An 18,347-nucleotide genomic window follows, 5' to 3' on the forward strand; every position below is an offset into this window, starting at 1 on the left:
GTCTGCTGAGCGACAGGGGTGCTCTTGCCCCTGGGCACATGTAGCATGAGATGGTGGAGGCAGAAATGAGCAGGATGGTTCGGGACACCCGCACGCACACCAGCAGCATGAGCACGGAGGACCCGGAGGGCTGTGGAGTCAGGTCGTGTGTCTCTCAACAACGTGGTATATTTGTAGTATCTGATAAAACATTCGATTTTGCTGTATGATTATGTCACGAAAGTCATTTGTCATCATAGGCAACGTCATTACTTCCGCTTTCCAAAGACTGAACAGCAGCTAGATTCCAAGCTTCTTGAAGACAGCGGTATCACCTCTCCTTCCTGATTCCCGCGCCCCCGCAGGTGTTCGTGTACAGCACCCGAGGCTCCCTGGCTGTGTCTCCGTGCCAGCCGGCACTCCGTGAGCCCTCTGCCTCACAGGGGCTTCTCTTACTGTTCTTCAGGTAGTGACGCTGCCCAGATACTTGAGGAAGAGGTTTGGTGGCTACCGGATCCAGTTCCTCCTCGCTATTCTGTACTTAGTCATCTATATCTTCAGTAAGATCTCGGTGAGTTGTGTAAAGGCGAGTCCAGGGAAGGGAAACATGGAAACCGATAGGCGGGACTAGATGAGCCCCAGGAGTTTACTCTGGGCTCCCTGAGTCACATGTCGGCCTCCACTGTCTAAACTAAAGCAGAGAAAAAGCAGCTGGGTAGTACACAGGAGAAGCGGCAGAGCGCCTTCTTTGCCTCCCGAGCCTGTGTTCCCAGAGAACCTTGGGCTTATTCCCATGATGTTATCAGGAGGTGCCCCGCCCCTCCTTGAAACAGTCCACGGCCTTCCACCCTCACAGAGACCAGAACCCCCAGCTATGGCCTGTGAGGCCAGTCCAGACCCTGCCTCTGACGTGGTCTCCTTCCCATACTGTGTTTCGGATCCTACGAGCTTATTCCCACTTGCAGCCCTTGACACCTGCTCTGCACTACGTCTGGAGTGTTCTTCCCCCAGATCTTTCACATATCGCCTCCTGGGAGAGGCCTTCCTTGGGTGTACCCATTCATTCTCCACTCTGTTACTGTTTCTGTTTCCTGATACATGCTAGCATGTGAGAAGACGGATCTGTTCCCTCCTCACTGTCTGTCTGCACTCCCCGATGAGCTTCCTGAGCCCCTGGGCCTTGCCTGGCTTGCTCCCTGCCTTCCCAGCCAGCTCTGGGGCTGGAAGCGTGCTGAGAACGTGGTTAGCACATAAACACGGAGAGAAGCGTTCTTTGAATGACTGAATGAGCGTCGCTTATCACACTGCATGAAAATTGCCTATCTGGTGGTCTGCCTCCCTCCTAAACATTAGGAGGGAGTCCTCCTTGAAGACTGGCCGAGTTTTGGTAACCCTAGGGCCCTCTGAACCCTGCCGTGTGTCTACCGTGTGGTTGGCACTTGGTGAACAATCAGTGTGTGCACGGATACATTGGGAAGACCTCTGCCGATCGTGCCCCTGCGTGTGGTGACCAGAGGAGCGGGGCGGGAGGTTAGCCAGTAAGTGAAGTGCACACGCTGCAGAGTCGGCGTCAGCACAGCCCACGGTCGACAGAGCCAGCCCGCAGGCCGTCAGCCTAGAGGTCTGCTTTGTACAGCGCTTGAACTAAAGATGGTCTTTACCATTTAAAGGGCCGTAAAAACCAGAAGCAGTCTATGTCTCACAAAGCCCACAGCGTTCAGCATCTTCCCTTTACAGAAAAAGCTCGCCAGTCCTAGTAAGCTGTCCCCTCTGCCTGCCCCGCTGGTGAAACTGCGGGAAAAGCCCGCTCTCTGAGCACACTCCCCACTCTGAGGCTCCAAGTAGGAAGAGACTAAGTTGCATTAACTGGATTAACCCAAGCCTTAAAAGTGCTGACCTTGGCTGAACTTATGGCCACCAGCTGTGTCACCCAGCAGAACGTGGAGAGACCTCCCCTAGTGTCCACTGGGGATGGAGTTGACCTGCTGATTGAAGACGGCCTCTGAGATCGGGGTCTTTCTGGGGAATGCAAGTGCAGCCCACCGCCTTTGCACTCATTTCAGGTGGAGATCTGCACGGGCGCCGTGTTCATGAGGCTGGTTCTGGGGCTGGATGTTTACCTGGCCACTGTGGTCCTGCTGTCAGTCACCGGCATATGCTCCGTCACAGGTGAGGTCACTCTGACCCTGCAGGTACTTGTGTTGACACGAAGGCTCTGCCTCTTAGTGGAGACCCGAAGACTTGAGATAGGTCCAGCTTTTGCACTTTCCCTGAGACTGTGAGTCACACCACTGAGGCCTGAACATAAACGAGGCAGGGGTGCCCGCGTGGGGCCCTGCTCCCGGAAGTCTCGTCAGACTGGCAGGGGCTCTCCAGGGGGCTGGGCAGGGCTGGCAGTGGCTGTGTTTGGGGTGGGGCCGGCCTGACACAGCAGGCTGTGGGATGACGGGGCAGGGTGCAGACGGGGAGAAGGGAGGCGCCCGCTTTAGGTCGTCCTGGTGGCTGGTGACCTGGGCAGGCCATCGGATGAGACCTTTTAGGTGGACACTTCAATTCTTAATACTGATTCCATCTTGGGTTAACAACACGTGACATGATACAGTCACAGTCCTGGGTGGCAGCCACTCCCCATCAACCACAAGACCATGGGGTGAGCGACCATCCTCTGCCCAGACAGCCTACGGCATGGTCTTCAGTAAGTTACCCGAGATGACCATCATGTCATCATGAAATAGGCTGTGGTAATGATTTTGCCCAGCTGTAGGCTAGTGTGTGTGTTCTGAGCACATTTAAGGCAGGCGAGGCTAAGCTGTGATGTTTGGGGGGTGAGATACAGAAAATGCATTTTCAATCTAGTGATCCCTTCAGCTTAACAATGAGTTTCTCATGATTTAACCCCATCTAAGTCAGGGAAGACCTGTATACTTTTTTTGCTTAGGAAAAACTACCAGATTTTCATCCAGAAGATGGGAGTAAAAGGAAATTGGGATATAGCTAGGCAGAGTGAGACTCCAGCAGCAGATCACAGAGGCTGTTCAGGGGGGAGAACAGCACGCACCTGGCTCAGCGTAGCCGGCAGCCAGGCCCGCTGAACCACAGGTGGAGCTGTGGGTGTGGAGACGAGGACACGAGTGCGCTGGGCACGCACAGTGACGCCCTCGAGTCAGGCAGGCTTCCCTCGCCCCTCTCTCGCCCACGCAGGTGGTTTTGCAGCCGTGGTTTACACTGATCTCTTACACGCTGGCTTCGTGGTTCTGGGCTCTGTCTTGTTAATGGGCTATGGTAAGTAAATCTAGAGACTGCTGGGCACCATGGTGGGGTTGGGGGGCTCTGGCCACTGCCTGGGGCCATTTCAGCACTGTCCTCTCACAGACGGGACCGAGGCCCTCAGGACCCATGAGTGAGCATTGTCTGAGGTCGTGCTGACCACCTGGGGTGGAAACTTCTGCTCGTGGAGAAAGAGGAGTCGAGGGGCGGAGGGTGGCGCCAGACCCCAGGGCTTTGAGCAGCAGTCGGGGTGGCCCGCCACGCTGGAGCCATGCCCTTCTCTCCGTCGGAAGCCCCTCTCCTTCTGTCCACTGAGTTAAACCCATCTGTCAGGCTCAGCGGAAACCCGCCCCCAAACCTGTGACTCCGTGATTGTCACACCTCTGCATCCTTGTTCTCTGGACTTGCATCACTACCCACGCGACACGACACTTGTTTTTTTCCAACACGACGTTTTTTTGTTGGTGCTTACCTTGATTGTTCATTGTATTACATAAATAAGTCAGACCCCCAGATCTAGAGCTTCTGAGAACCGGAGCCATCGTATCCTTCACACAGTGGGTAGTTTGATGCACACAGTAGGTGCTTAGTGAGAGCCATGAACGAGGGTGACAGCGCATACGAACTGAGGACCAGGTGCCAGGCAGGGCTTTGGCTGTCCTGCCTCCTCCAGCATCACAGCCACCAGGCCGCCTCGCTACGTTTCCTGTCCTTAGTTGACTGAGGAGGAGCCGAGTTACTCGGCTAATGACTTGCTGGTGAAGCACACCAGGGGTAGAAGTCCGAGCCGCACCCTTCCAGCACGAAAGCCCCGACACACGGACAGCTTGTTACAGCGCCTGCACCCCTGGCTGGGGGAGCCTTACTGAGCTTGGTGGTGGGTCACAGGTTTGTCTTGCAGAAACTTAGAAGGAAAAGCTCTGGGCTCAGGTATTGGAAAATTACTGAAATGATACTTGAGCTGAAGGGTTATGGTTCCATAGGGCAGATCACTGAGCCCCATGGAAGGAGAACATGTCGGCCCACAGGGTCACAAACCGCAGTCTCACCATTCAGGGAGCGTCAGTGCTCCTTGTCTACTCAGCACCGTGCTTCTGGGACACAAAACACATTTCAGGCATGGTCCAGGGACTTCTTAAAGCATTTGGAAGCAACGACCGATTTGAGTGACAAAATTATAAAATACTCTTTGAGTCACTGTTTATTTGTGTGCTAGTATTAAATATAAACTTTATTAAAATCTGCCAGGACCATCCCAATACTTGAGAATGATATCCAGTTAAACTTTGGGGGCAGGTAGAATAATGCATTTAATGTTAGGAGTTATATCTCTAAATAATTATGTATCATTTACTGTTACAGGCTGAATTTTTCTATCCCCCCAAAATTCGTAAGTTGAAAGTCTAGCCTTCAGTGTGATGGTATTGGGAGGTGGTTGGCTCCTGAGGGAAGAACCTGTATGAATGCGTTAGTACTCTACGAGAGACCCCAGAGGCTTCCTCGTCCTTTCTGCCACCTGAGGACGTGGCCAGCACCCAGGCGGCTGGCACCTCGAGCTTGGAGTCCCGGCCTCCAGAACTGTGGGAGGGAAGTTGCCCACTATCTGCTGTTTTGTTACAGCAGCCCAAACAGACCATGGCACATTCTGAGAAATTTAACGGTTTTTTAGTTGGGGTGTCCATGCTGGCTCTTTTGGTAAGTAAACTGTTGTGGGGCTTGTTTTCTTTTTAAAATACACAGAAACTTGCAGTTACAAATGAATGTTGTCTTCAAACCAGTCACTGTGGGAACTGATGCACATACAGCTTTTTTAATTGTCAACTTTTAATTAGTAGATACACAAGGCGGGCTTCCTGGGTGGCACTAGTGGTGAAGAATCTGCCTGCCCATGTAGGAGACATAAGAGACGCAGGGTCAGTCCCTGGGTTGGAAAGATCCCCTGGAGGAGGGCATGGCAACCCACTCCAGTATTCTTGCCTGGAGAATTCCACGGACAGAGGAGCCTTGCGGGTTAGCGTCCATAGGGTCGCAAAGAGACACGACTGAAGCAATTTAGCACGCGTGTACGTGTGCATACACAAGGAAAACAAAAGGGTACCAGGCGAGGTATTTATCACTCATTTTCTCGGTTTGACTCCCCAGAGCCAACCAGTATCCTAAGTCTTGTGTACATCCTTCCAGAGACAGTGTACAGGCAGGCCTTGGAGAGAGTGTGGTTTGGCTCCAGATGACAGCAATGAAGCGGATACCCCGCAGAGCAGGTCACACGGTGTTTTGGTTTCCCGTACATACGAGAGCTGTGTTTATAGTGTAGTGCAGTACTGTATTAAGTGTGCAACAGTATTATGTCTAAAAACAAGGTGCGTGCCTTACTTTAGGAAGAATGCTGGGAGAAGAGGAGCACTGACAGACCCGCTCACTGCAGGGCGGCCACAGACCTTCAGTGTGTAAAACACAGAAGCAACGCAGTACCTGCAAAGTGCGAGAAAGCAAAACACGAAATGAGCTGTGTGCCTGTGCAAGTGCATCCATCTGTGAGACACGCATCTTAATAGAATGAGAACATTTTGCCTCTGTTTTTCACCACTGGAACTGTATCTCAGGCAGGTTTTTATATGGGTAGAGAGAGAGCCACTGTGTGTTCTGTGCTTGTTACTAACTTCTTATTGCAAAGGGCACAAATGAAAGTGGGTAGTGAGGTGAAGTATCACAGAGTGAACACTTCGTCCAGCCCCCAGGAGGAGAGTTGGCTTTTTGTTTCCTCCTTTTCCAAACTACGCCTTTCGTGTCCTTTTCTTGCCTCTTACGCTGGCGGGACGCACATGGCGCAGGGAGCCGCCAGGCCCCGCCTCTTTTCTCGTCTGCAGTGAAGCTCTGGCTGCACCACCGTTAGATACTCCCTGTCTCTTGTTTGGTGGATACTTCTTGTCATCCTAACAAGGTTCCCTTCTGTTCCTAGTTTGCTAAGATTATCATGAGCAGGTTTTGAACTGTATCAAATGTTTTTTCCACATCTGCTTAGGTGATCAGATTATTTTTTTCCTTTTTCTGTTAACATAGCACATTAGATTAACTTGGTTTTGAATGTTAACCTTGCATTCCTGGATTTGTCAAGAAATCCCTCAATTTCCTCTCCGAAGTGGCAGTTTTAACTACATTCTCAGAAACGTATGAGAATGTGTGTTTCCTAACCTCCCATCTAACACCTGATGTCTTAAGACTTTTTAAAAATACGCCCAGGAACTTCCCTGGCAGTCCACGGGCTAACGCTCTCCCCTGTCAGTGCCGGGGGCCTGGGCTCAGTCGCTGCTCAGGGAACTAGACCCCACATGCAGCAACTAAGAAGATCACGCCTGCCGCAACTAAGACCCAGTACAGCCAAAGAAACGCATAACATTTTAAAAATGATAAAAATAGGCCTAATAGTGAAGGGGTGGAAGTGTCTCATTTTTGTTTTAATCTGAATTCTCCGGACACGAGTGAGGTTGGACGTCCTCTCCCACACTTAACGGCCATCGGACTCCTGCTCTGTGAATTGCACGTTCGTGTTCACTGACAGATTTCTTTCCCGTAGTTTTCCTTGGCTGTGGATGTGTGAATCCTTCATACATGGTGCAAATTTCTTCTTGCAGTCTAACAAATTTTTTATTTGGTTTCTGTCATATAAACTTGAAAATTTAACATCACATTTATCAACCTCTCTTTTCTTTCTGTGCTTTGTTTAAGAATGTTCTACTCCCTCACCCAACTTCATAAAGATACTTTTCCTGTTTTCTTTTAATATCTGCGTGGCTTTGTAGCTCACCTTTTAAAAATCCCCATGGAGATTGTTTTTAGAAGTGCCATGAGGTGTCTTACTCATTTTATAGTCACTCAGTATCTTTCATTGACTAGTCTTGACTCCAAATGATTCGGGATCCATTTCAAAATTCAAAGGAACTTGGTTTATTATGCCAAAGCCCTGGGTTAGGAAGATCCCCTGGAGAAGGGAAAGGCTACCCACTCCGTGTTCTGGCCTGGAGAATCCACGGACTATAACCCCTGGGGTTGCAGAGTCAGACCCGACTAAGTGACTTCCACTTTCACAGGGTGTTTTTTAGTTATGTGGGTGGGATTACGTGTGTTTTAGTGCCTTTTAAAGACATTTTTATTTAATAATAAGGTTTTACACTGGTTAGGATACGGAGGAAGAAATGCTTTGAGCACTGAGGAGAATCCCAAACATGAAGTCTCACAAACATTTTGCCAGGATGGCAGGAAAATGAATGTTAATTTCTGATTTAGTCGAGATTCTTTGAGTAACTTGTGATAAAACTCTAGTTCAAAGCCAGTTGAAGCAAATTAAGTACTTCCTTGACTCACATGACTGGAAATTCCAGGGCATCTTACTTCTGAGCATGGCTTGACACAGGCTTCTGTAAGAGCCAGGTGGACAAAAGGACCTCACACTCCCATTCTTGCTTAGCACCCCAAAGCAAGGAAGCAGGCATTTTTGGTGCCTTTAGCAGAAGGCTCCTGGGACAAGTTCTGTTTAAATTAGTTGGGCCTGGGTCTCAAGTCCATTCCTGACACGTCAGCTGCCCAGAGACAGGGAGCACTGGCCAGGCCTAGGTCACATGCCAGATCAGAATGCATGGTGGACGGTTTGACAAGGCCCACCTGAGCCATGCAGGGTGGAGTGCAGCTGGAGAGAGGGATCTGTCCCCAGCAGCAGGAGGACGGGGAGCTGGGCACTTGACCCCGTGTCCACTCTGCTCTGCTCTCGCCTTGGAGGAGGGGGTCTCTTCTCTTAGCATGCACAGTGTCGGCTACTGTCGTGTCACACGTTGCTGTCTCGGCTCCTGTGCAGTTGAAGGTACTGAGCGACTGTGTGGTGTTTTCAAGCCTTTAACGAGATAGGCGGATACCAGGAGCTAGAGAGCAGGTACCCGGAGGCCAAGCCGACCGTCACCCAGGAAGGGAACTGGACCGCCCCGATGGAGTGCTTCGTACCACGTGCGGACGCCTTCCACGTTTTCCGAGACCCCGTCACCGGAGACGTCCCCTGGCCTGGGGTCGTCTTTGGCCTCTCCACCATTTCCTTGTACTACTGGTGCACTGACCAGGTAAGGAGACAGGTGGCGCTGATGGGTCTGCGGCCGGTGGGGGCGGGGGCGGGGGGACCTCAGGCAGGCTTCCCTCCCAGCCTCATGCGGTGCCCAGATGCCGCAGCACCGTGTGCTGTCTAAAAGAGGTCTCTAAAATTTGGGAAAAAAGTTTAATGTGGCAGTTAAGAAAAAAAAGGTGGTGGTGGAGGACTTCCTGATGGTTCATTGGTTTAGACTCTGCCTTCCAATGCAGGAGACGTGGGTTCCACCCCTGGATGGGGAACTAAGATCCCACGTGCTGTGGGGTATGGCCAAAAAACTTTTAAAAAACTTTTTAAAATGCAGCATGTTTGCAAAATAATAACATTTTAAAAAGGGGTCTCTCTCCCAGTCCCATCTGTAGCACAGCACCTGTTTTCACTTCTTCTTCTTCCCTCTCATTATCTGCAAAGCACAATTTTTTGCTCATGAAAAATGTCAGTTTTCCTAAAAATTAAATGCTGCTAATCAGTATTTCAGTTGGATTTTTTGGTCAGGACTCAAAGCTTACTCTAAAGATGACATGGTTCTATCAGTGGTCGATCACTGAGTTGTGAAATGTTCATACGGTGGAAGGGCAATAAAGGAAGGAAGTGCAGCTGCACAGCACGCCGGGAGCGAGCCTCTGGAGCAGGAGGCCAGGGGCTGTGCGGTCATGCTCACCGAGTGGAGCACGGGCAGTGCCGATTACCTCGTTTCAGCCCACACAATTAAGTAGCAAAAGACTAAAGAAAAGCAAGGAGGAAAGGTCGGTAAAGCAGTCATTTCTGAAGCAAGGGGAAGAGCTGAGGTTAAAAAGAAGCGCACATGACAGCGTTCGCGACAATCATTGAAAAGTGGAAATGACCCAGATATCCACCAAGGAGTGAATGAACAAAACGCGTGCCTGTGTGTGGGAATATTATTCAGCCATAAAAAGAAATGAAATTCTGTTACATGCTACGTGTTTGATGAATCTAAGAACGTTATGCTCAGTGAAAGAAGCCAGGCTCAGCGGTTCACCTGTTGTATGATTCCTTTTATATGAAACATTCAGAACAGGCAAATCCATGGAGACAAAAATCCAATTAGTGCCTCACAGGGGACGAGTGGAGGAGGAATGGAGAGTGACCACTTCTGTGGGCCTGGGTGTTGTTCTGGGTCATGAGAAGGTCTTGACATTGTAAAGAGGTGGAGATGGTGCGACATTGGGAGGCACCAACCGCTGCTGAACTGTTTACTTTAAATGGTAATCACAGAGGCTTCCCCGACAGGCCAGGGGCTAAGACGCCTCATCTCCAGCGCAGGGGCACAAGATTGATGCCTGGCTGGGAAACAGATCCCACATGCTGCACAGCATGCCCGAAAGTAGAAGATGAACGGATAGTTATACGCTACGTGAATTTTACCTTGATGTTTAAAAACAGGATCACGGAGAGAGGCTTCTGGGGCTCGGCAGAGTTGCACCTCTTGAATTGGGTGGTGGCTCCACGGTAACGGAACTACAGCGCTCCATAACGTGCTATAGCATGCGTCCCTGTGTGATATCACAGTAAAAAGGGTTTAAGCCTTTTATGAAAGGGGATGTCACAGATAGCTAACCCGAGGTTGAAAATGAAGAACAAAGTGGGAGAACTTGCCCGACCAGATATTTAAACATCGACAAAGTTGCAGTAACGCAAGCAGTTTGAAATTCCCAGGAATCGACATACAGACCAACAGAGCAAAGAGCTCAGAGACAGACTCACATACTTGCAGGGATTTAACATATGTTCTGGAGGCTCCACCAATCAACAGGGGAGACTTCCGGTGAATTAAAGACTTAACTGTGAAAAGGAAACCCATACTCTAATAAGGGAAGGCAACACTGGTGAATACTTTATTAGTTGTGGGGAGTGTAAGTCATAGCGGTTTGACCACATTGCAAGGAGGGTGTTTCTAACAAAGACGCTCTAGACAAAGTTGACGGATGATGGGCCAGAGGAGACCATTAGAAATGTTTGCAGTGAGCGGCAGACTAATAGCAAACCCATAAGAAAAAGGCACTCCAGCAGCCACACAGCCACGGGGGCAAAAGACAGCGACAGGCAATTTGTAGAAAATGAAATATAGCCCAGTATTATCAGGGGAGTGCAATTTAAAACCACAATGAGACTGGCAAAAATCAGGAAGCCTGATGATGCCAAGCTCTGGGGAGGACGTGGATGTATAGGGGTCCTCGTGCGGTTCTGGTGAGAGTGCAGGTCGGGGTAGCCTGCTCTGGAGGACTGCGTGTTGAATCAAGTCTGGTATGCTGTGCTCTGTGACCAAGCAGGCATGTTCCCCAGAATGCACCCCCAAATCCTCATCCAGGTTCACGAGGGACCACATGAGGCCTTGATGACCGCATCGATCGCACTGAGGTGGGAGGATGAGACCGGCTTGGGTGGCGGGGGAAGCTAACACTGGGGACTGCTTCGCACCTGTCAGCCGCGGGGCCGCCGTGCCCAGAGCCGCACTGACGGAGCGCCAAGCTGTGCGGACTGGAGGGCCCGGAAGCCGGAAGAGCGCCCGCGCCCCGCGTGCTCTGTGATGCGGCGCAGCCTTGTTGCTTGTATTCCTCCTCTTCTGCTTATCACGTGTCTCATTATGCTGCCTTGCCTCGAAGACAAGAAAAATCCTTCTGTAAAAGATAGAAAACAGGCGGGAACCTAACCACCACGGCAAGAAACCCCCATACTTCACAAAACCGAGGTGTTAGATACCAAACACAAAATACGCATATAAGGAAGTGAAAGTGGACCTGAAAACATGAACACACAATTCCATCAAAAATGACCAGTGAGATTTAAAACTCAAACTCCTGGAAATGCAAAATATCCTTGTTGAAATGTAAAATTCAGTAACTGTTAAGATAACAGATTAAACATAGCTGAAGGAAAGAGTTAGCAACCTGGAAGAGAGAACTGAAGCAGTTGCCCTAACAGTACAAAAAAAGTGTGAACGAGAGACTGTGACATGGATGACGGAATTGAAATACTTCCTTCAAATTCCAGGAGGAAAGAGGAGAAGCAATATTTGAAAAGAAAATAACTGAGAATTTTTACAGTCGTTCTAACAGCAGGACTCTTCAGATTCAGGAATCACAGTGACTCCCGTGCAAATCTACACAGAGTCACCTCTTGGTGAACAGACTTTGTAACAGCATAACCTGAGGGAGAGGAGGAAACCTTTCGAAGGACTGAGGAAGATGCCCACTTTCAATTAGGTGCCCAGCTAAGTATTACTCAGAAGCCATCAATGCAAAGAAATAGAGGAAAACAACAGAATGGGAAAGACTAGGGATCTCTTCAAGAAAATCAGAGATACCAAAGGAACATTTCATGCAAAGATGGGCTCGATAAAGGACAGAAATGGTATGGACCTAACAGAAGCAGAAGATATTAAGAAGGGATGGCAAGAATACACAGAAGAACTGTACAAAAAAGATCTTCACGACCCAGATAATCACGATGGTGTGATCACTGACCTAGAGCCAGACATCCTGGAATGTGAAGTCAAGTGGGCCTTAGAAAGCATCACTACGAACAAAGCTAGTGGAGGTGATGGAATTCCAGTTGAGCTATTCCAAATCCTGAAAGATGATGCTGTGAAAGTGCTGCACGCAATATGCCAGCAAATTTGGAAAACTCAGCAGTGGCCACAGGACTGGAAGAGGTCAGTTTTCATTCCAATCCCAAAGAAAGGCAATGCCAGAGAGTGCTCAAACTACCGCACAATTGCACTCATCTCACACGCTAGTAAAGTAATGCTCAAAATTCTCCAAGCCAGGCTTCAGCAATATGTGAACCATGAACTTCCTGATGTTCAAGCTGGTTTTAGAAAAGGCAGAGGAACCAGAGATCAAATTGCCAACATCCGCTGGATCATGGAAAAAGCAAGAGAGTTCCAGAAAAACATCTATTTCTGCTTTATTGACTATGCCAAAGCCTTTGACTGTGTGGATCACAATCAACTGTGGAAAATTCTGAAAGAGATGGGAATACCAGAACACCTGATCTGCCTCTTGAGAAATGTGTATGCAGGCAGGAAGCAACAGTTAGAACTGGACATGGAACAACAGACTGGTTCCAAATAGGAAAAGGAGTTCATCAAGGCTGTATATTGTCACCCTGCTTTTTTAACTTATATGCAGAGTACATCATGAGAAACGCTGGACTGGAAGAAACACAAACTAGAATCAAGATTGCTGGGAGAAATATCAATAACCTCAGATATGCAGATGACACCACCCTTATGGCAGAAAGTGAAGAGGAACTCAAAAGTCTCTTGATGAAAGTGAAAGTGGAGAGTGAAAAAGTTGGCTTAAAGCTCAACATTCAGAAAACAAAGATCATGGTATCCGGTCCCACCACTTCATGGGAAGTAGATGGGGAAACAGTGGAAACAGTGTCAGACTTTATTTTTCTGGGCTCCAAAATCACTACAGATGGTGACTGCAGCCATGAAATTAAAGACGCTTACTCCTTGGAAAGAAAGTTATGACCAACCTAGATAGCATATTCAAAAGCAGAGACGTTACCTTGCCAACAAAAGTCCGTCTAGTCAAGGCTATGGTTTTTCCTGTGGTCATGTATGGATGTGAGAGTTGGACTGTGAAGAAGGCTGAGTGCAGAAGAATTGATGCTTTCGAACTGTGGTGTTGGAGAAGACTCTTGAGAGTCCCTTGGACTGCAAGGAGATCCAACCAGTCCATCCTGAAGGAGATCAGCCCTGGGATTTCTTTGGAAGGAATGATGCTGAAGCTGAAACTCCAGTACTTTGGCCACCTCATGAGAAGAGTTGACTCATTGGAAAAGACTCTGATGCTGGGAGGGATTGAGGGCAGGAGGAGAAGGGGACGACAGAGGATGAGATGGCTGGATGGCATCACTGACTCGATGGACGTGAGTCTGAGTGAACTCCGGGAGTTGGTGATGGACAGGGAGGCCTGGCGTGCTGCGATTCATGGGGTCGCAAAGAGTCAGACACGACTGAGCGACTGATCTGATCTGATCTGATCTGAGGGCAAAATAAAGTCATACTGGGACTATCCTGGTGGTCCAGTGGCTGAGACTCCACTCTCCCAATGCAGGGGGCCCAGGTTCAGTCCCTAGTCTGGGAACTAGATCCCACATGCTGCAACTAAGACTCAGCACAGCCAAATCAATATTTTAAACATAATAAAAGTAAAGGCATAACCGTCCCTAGATACTGAAGGAGGTGCATAAGGGAAAAGGAAGTCCTGGAGAGCAGAAGGGATGGCTAGAGATGCTGGCCAGCACAGGCACAGATCTAAAGCAGTACCTGAAAGTCATTGTACTTATGCTCACGGGAAGTAAAACAGACAGAGCTAAACTCGGAGACCACAGTTGGAGTTAAATCTGTCTGTGCGCCTGAAATTGTTGAGTGTGCGAATACTGGTTTTCTTTAGATATGAAGTTGTATCCATGTTAAAATTTTACAGGTAATTATTAAAAGCATTAAAGTAGAATCTCTAACTTCCAAACAAGTAAAGAAAATGATTTAAGAAAAAATTTTATTTAAAAAAGAGGCAAAGAAATGGACAGAAGGAAAACTGATTTCCTTTGCCTACCGCTGTGGATGGTGACTGTAGCCAAGAAATCAGAAGACTCCTGCTTCTTGGAAGGAAAGCTATGACAAACCTAGATAGTATATTAAAAAGCAGAGACATCACTTTGCCAGCAAAGATCTGTATAGTCAAGGGTATGGTCTTTCCAGTAATCACGTATAGATGTGAGAGTTGAAAACTAAGGAAGGCAGAGCACCACAGAATTGATGCTCTCGAACTGTGGTGCTGGAGAAGACTGGAGAGTCCTTTGGACAGGAAGGAGATCCAACCAGTCAGTCCTAGAGGAAATCAACCCTGAATGTTCACTGGAAGGACTGATACTGAAACTGAAGCTCCACCACTTTGACCACCTGATGTGAAGAACTGACTCACTGGAAAAGACCCTGATGCTGGGAAAGGTTGAGGGCAGGAGGAGAAGGGGACGACAGAGGATGAGATGGTTGAAGGGCATCACTGACTCAGTGGACATGAGTCTGAGCAAACCAGGAGATGGTGAAGGACAGGGAAGCCTGGTGTGCTGCAGTCCATGGGGTCGCAAAGTTAGACACAACTTACTGACTGAACAACAGTGCCTGCCGTTTTAAACAAGAGTTTGTCCATCGCCCCACTTAGTGACACATGACCACCTACGTGAGTGCTGAGGGCTTTCTGCATGCAATGACTTCATGCCTCACGGCTGTCCTGTCCTCAGAATAAGAGTCGGCTTCGGCCCCAGCCCTCCTCCCGCCCCTCGCTTAGAGCCCATCTCTTCTGTGCGCAGGGCTAAGCTGACAAGGGAAGTGTAGCCCAGCAGCCCAGCAGCGGCCCCCAGGGCGCCGGGGGGCGGGCAGCAGGATGCCGCCTGGCCCCCTGAGAAGCAGTGCCTGTTGCATGAGGCAGGACCACTCTGAGTTCTTCGTCTTACTCATAAAGTAATGCATTTGGAAAAGCAAGAAAGCATTAGAGAAAAACAGGAAAATTCTACCCGTCAGGATTAGCCGCTGTCGCCGCCCCGGTTTACCCCGTGGACTTTCTCTAGGCACAGAGTCACAGTGTCAGCGGCTCTGCTGCACTCTGTGCCTTTTAGTCAGCGTCACACGCCGGGCGTTTCTCCCCATTATTTCAGTATGCCTTAGCACATCATTTCAGCTCCTACAGAATGCTGCCTCTTCTCAATGCAGCACACCACGTCTGCGTGTTCTTTCTCACGTGCTTCTCCATCTGCCCGCGTGCGCTCCTGCTTGGGCTGAGCGCACACCGCCTCTTAGAGCGCCGTGACACAGGCCGTGATGTGCCCCCAGGAGACTTCGCATGTCAGGGTCTACACTGGCTGGTTTCTGCTGAGACGAGTGAGGTTGGCCCTAGCTCTGAACGCCCATTTGTTGCGAGGGACGCACCTGTGCTGGGACTGATGTCACGGGCAGAGGCGCTCTGTGTCCTCTGGGCGGGAGTCTCGTCCTTGCCGGCGGCAGCTGGTAAACGCCGCACCGCTGCGCTGGGCGTGCAGCTCTAGCAATGAGGCCAAGGGCAGGCTGCCCCCATCCGCTCGGGCAGCTGTGCGCCGAGCAGGACGCGCTGCTCTGTCACACGTGTCTCCTGAGGCCCTGCGTGCCCAGGGGCGCCGGACGAGTGGGGTGAGCGGTCGGCACCCCGCTTCCCGCCCCAGGGCACCCCCTGCTGCTGCTGCAGGTCCCAGCTGTCCTGTCCTGTCTGTGCAGAGGCAGCCCAGGCTCACACAGTCTGAGAAAGCCCCCCGTGCCCCCGCGTTTCCTCTGCAGATCTTCGTCCAGGGCTGCCTGGCCGGGAAGAACTTGTCCCACGTGAAGGGCGGCTGCGTCCTGTGCGGGTTCCTGAAGCTGTTGCCCATGTTCAGCATCGTCATGCCAGGGATGATCAGCCGTGTCCTGTACACAGGTAACTCCTGCTCTGCTGCGCTCGCTCACACTGAGCGACTTCCTGGCTCTCCGGCCTCGGGAGGGCCTGGGGCTGTCAGGTCCCCCACAGCCTGCTGGTGTCAGGGAGCCCCAGGGTGCTTTCTTGGGGGCGATGGGTTTAGATGAGGGGCGTGGCTGAGCATAAGTCTGGCAGGGACTGTGGAGGCAGGTGGCAAGAGAGAAATGGCAGAGGGGCACATCGGCAGGGGGGAGAGGCTGACGCTGCCTGCAGCCGCGGCTGGGTCTGTGTGGGGCTGAGGCCCGGCCTCGGGGAGGCCGCCGTGGGCGACACATGCGAGCCCTCCTGGGTGCCAGGTGCGTCAGCCTCTCAGCCCAGGGGCGGCATGTGTGGAACCCCAGAACAACCCACGTTCTTTCCATTCAGCACCACGCAAACGTCCCCGCTTCCATGAAGAAGCGTCCTAATTTTGTGATGTCCCTTACCCAACTCCAGCCCCGTTTCACTGGCTGCACTGCCTCTGGGCACGAGGTCTGTTTATCCCTTACACCTTTATGGGGAGAAGGCACGGCAGCCCACTCCAGCATTCTTGCCCGGAGAACCCCACGGACAGAGGAGCCTGGCAGGCTGCAGTCCGCGGGGTCACATAGAGTCGGACACGACCGAGCGACGAACGTGTGCTACACCTTCATGGCGCACGTACTCCGACAGCGCGGCCACTGGGCAGAGCCGCCGCTCCCTCGAGTCTTCTGCCGCGGTGTTCTGCCGCAGTGTCCGACAGCCCCGGCAGACCAAGGGGCACGTGCGGGAGATGTGGCTCAGCGTGGTCCAGCCGCCAGTCTGCCCCGGAGACTTGCTGCTCTTAGCGCTGACTCCTTCCAGTCCCAGCAGAGAGGCGTGCTCCATCCCCGCATCCCAGGCCTGCTCTCTGGCTGTCAGGCGGCGCTTTCTGGAGCCTCATAGGTGGTGCCCCCTCAGAGGGTAGAAAACAGGCCCCATGGGACTTCCCTTGTGGCCCAGTGGTTAAGACGCTGCCCTCCAGCATAGGTTCGGTCCCTGGTCAGGGAGCTGAGATCCCCGGTGCCTCTCAGCCAGAAAACCAAAACATAAACAGAAGTAGTATCGTAACACATTCAGTAAAGACTTTAAAAAATGATCCGCGTTAAAAAAAAAAAAGTTTGTAAACTATATAAAAAAAAAATAGTCCCCTCCTCCATGCTCCCTAGGACCCGAGTCCCCTGGGCTTGGCAGCACTGCCTCCACAGTCCCCCTGCACAGCACAGACCACCCCACCTACTGAGGAGGAAGACTGGGCAGAATCCTGCAACTCCTGGACTCTAGAGGTGGCTTGGGGGGTGGTGGAGGGCGGCAGGATGCAGGAAGAGCCAGCCTCCCCCGCCCGCCCCCCCCACCTCTACCTACCCACCAGGTGCCCTGGGGACTGCACTGGGGCCTGGGAGGCGAGGGCCTGGGACCACTTGTTCTCAGTCCTAGAAAGAGCCAGACTCTGTGATGGTATCCACACGCCTGGGATTTGAATAGAGCCAGAGGGGCGGTCAGCACGAAAGCTGGGCCTCCACCCGCTTCCTGGGAGAGGGTGGCTTTCCAGTAACACGAAGGCCTCTGGCCTAGATTCTGGGTCTCAGGCGGCCAGAGCCGGGGTTTGCACGCCCCCACGTTGGTGGTTCGTCAGTCTGGTCTGCTGTGGCGGTCCCCGTGTTCATTAGGGCTCTAGACTGAAAATGATGTGCGTTTTACCTCCTTTGAGCTGGCCTTCTCGCAGTCTCTCTCTGCTGTGAGTTGACCACCAGTGGCGCCAGGCTTCCAGCCTCCAGCCCAGAAAGCCCCGGAAAGAGTGCTTCCTTTCTGCGCCTGGGCATAAATGCCAGGCGAGTCTCAGGGAGCCCACTTGAGTGGCAGGGGCCGGTCCCTGTGGGGGAAGGCGTGTCCAGAATGGCCAGGGGCCCGGGGGCCCTTCTCGGACCACACTGAGGGGGACTGGGGGCCTGCTGGCCGGGGGTGGGGCCAGGCAGAGGACAAGCTGCCCCTTGGTTTTCCCGTGCTCCCCCGACCTCCCCTGTGAAACTGCTTGCTCTCCGAGTGAACCTAGGCCTACCTGCCTCTTCCTAGTCCACGAGGATTCCTCGTTTCTGCTTTTCTCTCAGGTGGTAGCTTTTTATCCCATTTAAGCTCTCGATGGCCCATCACTTTCCCTTATTTACTTGCCTTTGTCCACATTTCTCCCCACACCCTCTGAAATAACAGCCCCTGCGAGACGAAGGGAGAAGGTCGAGTGGCCCTCCAGTCAGTGTGAGGCTGAATTATTGTTTGCTTTTCCAACACCCGACTGGGTTACCGGAAGGCTTGTTGGGGTCTCAGGACTGGCTGCGGGTTAAGCGGTGAACTGGCAGAAGCCCCGCCTCCCCCGACTTCCACCCTGAGCCCTTGGTGAGCCGGGCCCCGTGCTGGTGCGACCATCCCTCCACCCCGAGGTCCTGGTGAGCCGGGCCCTG

General features: G+C 51.5%; 1 protein-coding gene across 1 annotated transcript in view; it reads left to right on the top strand.

The window, feature by feature from the left end:
- Positions 1-18,347, top strand: part of LOC102283818 (sodium/glucose cotransporter 1) — a 49,918-nt gene that overhangs the window by 16,609 nt on the left and 14,962 nt on the right. Inside the window, exons 7-11 of the mRNA XM_070386704.1 lie at positions 446-550; positions 2,043-2,148; positions 3,181-3,261; positions 8,131-8,351; positions 15,720-15,855. Of these exons, the coding sequence (XP_070242805.1) occupies positions 446-550; positions 2,043-2,148; positions 3,181-3,261; positions 8,131-8,351; positions 15,720-15,855 (649 nt within the window). The remainder of the gene's footprint in view (positions 1-445; positions 551-2,042; positions 2,149-3,180; positions 3,262-8,130; positions 8,352-15,719; positions 15,856-18,347) is intronic.

Source organism: Bos mutus, chromosome 17 (genome assembly GCF_027580195.1).
Source record: "Bos mutus isolate GX-2022 chromosome 17, NWIPB_WYAK_1.1, whole genome shotgun sequence".
In the NCBI taxonomy this organism is placed as follows: domain Eukaryota; kingdom Metazoa; phylum Chordata; class Mammalia; order Artiodactyla; family Bovidae; genus Bos; species Bos mutus.